Here is a 6,904-nt window from a genome sequence, read left to right on the forward strand (position 1 = left end):
AAGGTTGCAAAAATAGCACATGGCAGTTTCGAGAAGACCAACACACAGATGCCATAAGGAGAGCAATGACAGCCCTCCACCCCGTCATCAAGATAAAAAAGTCATAAAGATGGAAATATGGAGATGAAGAATAATAACACCCATACGCGTCGGACTAGTTTTTTTTTTCTTGTGCGCCGCTAACTGTTTGTCTTTTCCACTTACTCAATGCCACACCAGAGGTATGTGAAGGAAAAAGAGAAGCATGGCAGAAAAGCGGTACAACTTTTGACATGTCAAGAGAAATCTCACGGGCTTCAGACCGGAAGTACTGTCTTATTTCCTCCGTCACGACAACGTACACTGTTTTAGCACGCGCCGTACTAGGTCCGTGACGTCACAAAACGTAGTGAGACGAGGAGAAAGCTGACGAGTATATAAAAGTCATGGAAAGCGGATCGTGTCCACTACAGAGGTCCCAAGACACACACAGACACACACAGGCATCACCATCAGCCGTCTGAACAAACCAGGTGTGTACTTACGGATTTAAACAATGTATTAAGTTAACAATTAGTCGAAATATAATGGCCTCGGAAATTGTGTTGATAGAATGTTACCAACTTCCGAACTTTTCAAGTAGGCATGACCATGTGGAGGTGTACTGCTCATTTTGCAGGGCATGTTTCATGATATAACTTTGGACATTCTCGTCCCTGACTTGCAGCTTTGAGATTCAAGGAAGGCAGGCAGGCTGTGTATTAGTACTGCATAACATATTCCGGCAAACGATGATATTATATAGTTTGAGGAAACTGGAATGTAATAAGTTGTTTGTTAAATCCACCAACATAAATTAGATTTTGAGACCATGGATAGTTCAATTTTCTGGTATTGTTTGGGAGGTAACCTGTGTGAGCTTGACTCATACGAAAACAACAACAGATTGTAAAAACGCAGCTCAATCTTATAATAATAATAATGTTGTTCATAGAACATTTGCGACCTATACGATGGAACGATTGTAAAGTGCACTTGTAGACTGTCACAGATTTGTTTCTTGCCCAATCATGTGCTGGTTTTTTTTATTCTGTTAGACTGTACTGCTGTAGGAGTAATATTTCCTGTTTTTTGATACCTGTGCTTTAACTCGGGATAAGGGTATACAAAAGCCCGCACTGGCACCCATTGGCCTTCTTGTTGCCAAAGATTACTTTTCAGTTATGAGTCATCTCAGTAGTTTTCACAACTCACTCAAACACGAGAACTCGAAATCTTTCAGGACCCCCCCCCCCTTCCCGTGAAACTCAGTTTTAAATTTGTCCGCTTGTTTAAAGTCTTGAAGAACAGATGCTTCTGACTTCAGAATGAAGAAGCATTGTTAATATTTGCTCAATAACTATGAACTTTAAAAAATTAATAGTAAATTGTCTATGGCAAACAGACGTGTTTGAAAAGCCCACGAATGGTGAAGGGCAATCTGTATTATTGCTAAATGATAAATCTACTCTAAATTGTGATCGATCGAGTGGGTTTTACAACTGAATTATTTTGGTAGATAAAAAAGGGCGTCCAAGTTACAAGAATCCCAGAAAAGAAAAAGGAAAGAGAGACTGTCTTGCTCGGCAGTGGTAACCGAGAGAGGAGGCCAGCACGCCTGTGGGATATAATGTACACACACAGTCAGATCTGCTCACCTGTTTATCACTGATTCCCGCCCCTCCCCCATTTTTCCCAGTCAACCTTTCCTTCGTCTACCCATCCTTCCATTTGTCTATTTATCCATCCATTCATCCACCAAACTTTCCCCCAACCAAGGAAAGACACAGGTATCTATTAAACAGGATAACGATTTGCTGTGCCGTTACTGTCAGCTGCACAAATTTATATAACATTAGAGAGGCGGATTGGCCCACTATGAACAATTAGAAGGAGCAAACCGCCTTCCCATTTCCAACTACAGCTTCCACAATTATGTCAAAACGATACAGCAATGTAAGTGTATGAAAAGTAGTGCTAGAAGTAGGGTAAAAAGGAACAAAGCAAACAAATGGATTCTTAAACCATGTGGGTGAGCTGCCAGGCTGCCAAACAAATTGACTAGCTTTTCTTTCTTTTTTTTTCTTTCTTTCTTTCTTTTTTTTCCCTTCGTTCTTTTTTCTTTCGTTCTTTTTTCTTTCTTTCTTTCTTTCTTTCTTTCTTTCTTTCTTTCTTTCTTTCTTTCTTTCTTTCTTGCTTTCTTTCTTGCTTTCTTTCTTGCTTTCTTTCTTGCTTTCTTTCTTTCTTGCTTTCTTTCTTGCTTTCTTTCTTGCTTTCTTTCTTGCTTTGTTTCTTGCTTTCTTTCTCACGGACGCAGTTTCTGACTTCCTTCCTTCCCTTTCCCTCCTTCTTTCCTTCTTTTTTTCCCCCGGAGTGACTAATTGCCCAGCTAGCTGCCATACATTCTTCTTACTAACTCAGGCCTGTCCCATCAAACGGACATAATAGACATTCGTATCTGTAGCTTCTATTCGGTTATTGTCTATTTTTCTCTTAGAATCCGTATTGCCTTTTGTCTTCGAACCTTTTCTTTGTCTGTATTCGTAGTTATTCCACAGCTTTACAATTGGCTCTTCGTCCCTTTCTATTTACTTGGTTTAGAATAATGCCAGCTGCCAACGAAGCAACAATGGAGGAAAAAGGGACTTATATATCCACATCGAGTCCAGCTTGTAAGCTATCAAGAGACCTTTTAACTTTGATAAAGCAATACAAAAGCTCAGTTTTGACCCTTTCACCTTTTCCTTTAAGTGTAGCAATGTAGTACTGAAAAAAAGACAAGATGTTTCTAAGACTAACATCGGAAATTACTTGTCCATGATCACCAAACAGACTGTTGAGGGACACTTGAAGGCGATTTGCTTTTCATCATCTGCTTTCTGGATTTTTGGGGGGGCTAATCCGCCTCCCTAAGGTTGTACCGCTTTATGCTGTTGATAGTGTTGGTTACTATATCCTCAAATTCAGTAAAATGCTGAAAAAATGTTAACAATCAGTGTGAGCGTCAGCCTCTTTACCTAGCCCAGACCCCCCCCCCCCTTACCCAACCCAAATCTTCCAACACAAGTATATGCTATCACCATTTAGGACATTGTATTTAATTCCCTAGAATCCGTTTTAAAAAAAGGAATTTACAGGAAACGTAGAAGATCCTCAAAAGATTTATTTTCATTACTAAGATGTGGGGGCTCTCGTGGTTCAGAGGTATAATGTTCCCCTATCAGTCAAAAGGTCTCGAGATCGAAACCGGCTGGCGACCCGAAAAAATGTGTCCTCTTATTACATAATATCCTTTGTCCTTCTTTCCTGTTCTTTAGTCTTATCATGTCATCTGCTTTTCACTCCCCACCGCCTCCCCCGCCCCTTAAAAAAAATTCCAACACCTCTCCCTCGGTCCTCTCTCTGTTACTCTCTCCCTTACTGCTGACTCTTTTTATTTCAACTCCCGACTCCTTCTTACTGCTGTTTTGGACAACTTTCAGCCGCACCCCATGATCGTAGGGTAGGTATGATTGGATACCTAGCTTTCACGGATAGGAACGAAAAATCTTGGAGGTCCCATGTAAAAGTTGACCACGTTAAAGATTCCTTGGTAGTTCTAAAGTCAACAAAAGTAGGCTGCCGCCGCCGCCGGGCAAAATTCATCGGAAAGTGGCCGCCTGAAGGCAATAAAGAGGTCTTGACAAACGGTCATAATTGATCATACATATACGTTGGAATGAGTTGCACGCCAGGTTGAAAAACGAAGAAGAAGAAGAAGAAGATGAAGAAGAAGAAGAAGAAGAAGAAGAAGAAGAAGAAGAAGAAGAAGAAGAAGAAAAAGAAGAAAAAGAAGAAGAAGAAGGAGAAGGAGGAGAAGAAGAAGAAGAAGAAGAAGAAGATTTCTAGGGTATTCACTTTTAGAGTTGTCCTTTTCTGACTTTTTAAATTCTACAAGCAGGGAATCACTTGATGTATTTTTTGCTCTACATATGGAACGTTGAAATCACAGGTATTGCTGACGAGGTGAACGGATACAGAGAATATGGGTAGCCCCAAAGGAGCTCTGTGAGCTTACAAAAAGGACTAAATCAATTTTGTTGCCCTGGGAGCTGTTCGGAAAAACAACAACAACAACAACAACAACAACAACAACAACAACAACAACAACAACAACAACAACAACAACAACAACAACAACACCCCCCCCCCCTCAAAACAAAATCCCCCCCCCCCCAAACAACAACACGAAAAAAAGAAAGAAACTTGTTAGCTCCCAGAGAAGAACAATATTTGAAAGGTATGAATCAGTCTTTCATTAATCATTATTGCCATCTGTTTTCAGAACCATGAAGGTCTACTTCGCAGTCGCCATGGCTTGCTGCCTCATGACGTCAACGTTTGGTGAGTACATATGCGAACAAGAGTTATTTACCGTTTACTTTGAAATCATTGCTCTATTCAAAACAGAATATAGGCCATAAATAATGATAGTTGAAACTGGCAGTCTCCAGTTAAGCGTGTATATCGAAAAACAAACAAACCGTTAATACATTCAAATCTCAAAACTACAGAAAAATTGTCACATGAATAAAATGCACAGTAAACTGAACTTACATTAAACTATGCTCGTGTAAAAATAAAAAACCTGTTCCGTTATTTCTTAGCATCTGCAACAGAAACTTGAAATGATCTCACAGGCGTCCGAAGTGTAAAGGTTAGATTCCTTGCTTTGACACTCGAGTTAGTGTCCCTTGTGAGAAGTTCAATTGTCGGTAAGCCGATTGTTCAAATTTTCTAATCCTAGAAAGCAAAACTGTTCCAGGAGAGAAGAAAAAGCTGTTTCATTTTACAAGGAATTGCGACAACATAATGTATCTTTTCTTGCTTTTTTCCATCCTATAGAATCTGAATATTGACAAAATATTTTTAGAGTACATGCGACTGATACCACAAAATGTGAAACTTTAGTTAAAAGAAATAACAAGTTTTTAAAAAATTGAGCTTACTTTAACTGAACAGTTAGTCGACCATTTGTGGTTCTCCGTACCTCAACCTTTCTCCTGGTAATTCCATTTTCTTACACTTGCGGTGCTCCTTCTGACAGGTTGGGTCGAAAGATATAACTTCCTAATCTACTAGCGCAAAGTATCCTTCGGCTGTACTGCCATTATTTTGTTCCAAATCAGCTCCATCGACAATTTCTCAGTATATCCAAACAGCTAGTCACGTAAGCCTACGGTTTAAAAAAAATTACAACGTCGTCAAGTGGCGCTATATTTTCAAACGCTCATAATCTCTTGAAAATCTGCTTCTTCCCTTTTTTAAAAAGATTTAAATAAATCGACGAGTGGAATTTTCACAACGTCCCAGTGGTTAGACTACCGGATTCGTAATCAAGAGATTGCGAGATCGGGGGTCCGAGCCTCAGCTCAGTTCGATGTTGTGTCCTTGGGAAAGGCACTTTACACGAATTTCCCCACTTGGCTCGGTCCTTTCAGAGATGGACGTTAAACTCGGAGGTCCCACCTCTTAAATAGCCTCACCATTTTACCATTTCCCCCCACATTGTATGTTTATTCTAGCTGGGGGTGCCCACTTCCGCGATCGGGTCTGGTCTGGTCGTGTTGGGTCGATTTGATAGTTGGGGCTAGCCAAATTGAGGGCGCAAAGCGGCCATCGTGGCACAAACCGATCGACTCAGTCGGTGACCTGCAAAAATAAACGCGTTTGTTTTCAGGCCTGCGAGTAGCGCGATCGGATGGTTTGCAACCAATCACAACAAGGCTGAGTCACGTGTCCATGTTGACACTCAAAGTCCGGTGGCACCCTTTTCCAAAAAATGCAGACTTTGCAAACAGAGTTACCCTATTCGAGTGAAAAGTGAAAAACAATAAAAGCGAAACTAACATACAATGCTATTCCTATTCTTCTTCTGGAGAAACGAAAAAGAGCTTGAAAACAAAGACTGCAGCGCCATCTGAAGCAATGCGTGGATTTCCGCGGACACCCATTTGGCCGAGTGAAATATCTAGTTATGAACAATCTTTGAAAATTGAAAGTTATCGATGTAACCCATGTTTATGGGATTCCAGGCTGCCGCAGCACTGCGACAGGGAACTGCGGAAAGGAACCCTGGAAGCCATTGAGGTTAAAGGTTTCTCTACTTTAACTTCCAGGTCGTCGGGTACAATTGCGGCGGGGTTGTAGTGTGCACTGAAACCACCAGAAAACGATCCGACCCGACGACCCGACCCGACCCGATCCGACCCTTTCCCGATCTGATCGCGCGAATGGGCACTCCCTATAAGTCGTCGTAAAGTCAGACCTGCGGCTTCCATCTGTTGAATGCGCAGGAGCTTGTGATGTATTTCCATTTGTTCCAGCCCCACGCCATCATGTTTTTCAGTGTCAATTTTTTCAGTAGTACGTTGTCAAACACCGGCAATACGTCTCTTTGAATTGAAATAATGATGTCTCACATAACCGGACCCTCGAGGGGACGAGAATAACCTCTTGAAACATTTCAAAAGTTTTTGTTTTCTGTTTTAGTAAGTGTTGCACGACACTTGCAACACAATAAGGTCATTTAAGTGCCGAAGATTAGAGGTGTTACAAGAGAGTTTGATATAAAAATTGTCGTTTATATATATATAAAGTGTCGTTTTAGTAACTCTACGTTTCGTTTTAGGCAGTGCGGGTCAATAACCACCTTTCTTTCCCACATTTTTCATTTGACTGTTAATAGTTCACTACATTTCGTCAAAATGATAATATATAAAACTTTTAACCCTGTCTTTCCGGTCTTATCTGATCTGTGCAGAGTGCTTTATCTCAACAGGTTGTGTGTGTGTGTGTGTGTGTGTGTTTGTGTGTGTGTGTGTGTGTGTGTGTGTGTGTGTGTGAG

General features: G+C 40.9%; 1 protein-coding gene across 1 annotated transcript in view; it reads left to right on the forward strand.

The window, feature by feature from the left end:
• Window positions 1–411: 411 nt before the first annotated feature.
• Window positions 412–6,904, forward strand: part of LOC101856129 (glycine and methionine-rich protein) — an 11,911-nt gene continuing 5,418 nt past the window's right edge. The window contains exons 1-2 of the mRNA XM_005108265.3: window positions 412–512; window positions 4,343–4,401. Of these exons, the coding sequence (XP_005108322.1) occupies window positions 4,347–4,401 (55 nt within the window). The 5' untranslated portion in view covers window positions 412–512; window positions 4,343–4,346. The remainder of the gene's footprint in view (window positions 513–4,342; window positions 4,402–6,904) is intronic.

Source organism: Aplysia californica, unplaced genomic scaffold, assembly GCF_000002075.1.
Source record: "Aplysia californica isolate F4 #8 unplaced genomic scaffold, AplCal3.0 scaffold00673, whole genome shotgun sequence".
Classification (NCBI taxonomy): domain Eukaryota; kingdom Metazoa; phylum Mollusca; class Gastropoda; order Aplysiida; family Aplysiidae; genus Aplysia; species Aplysia californica.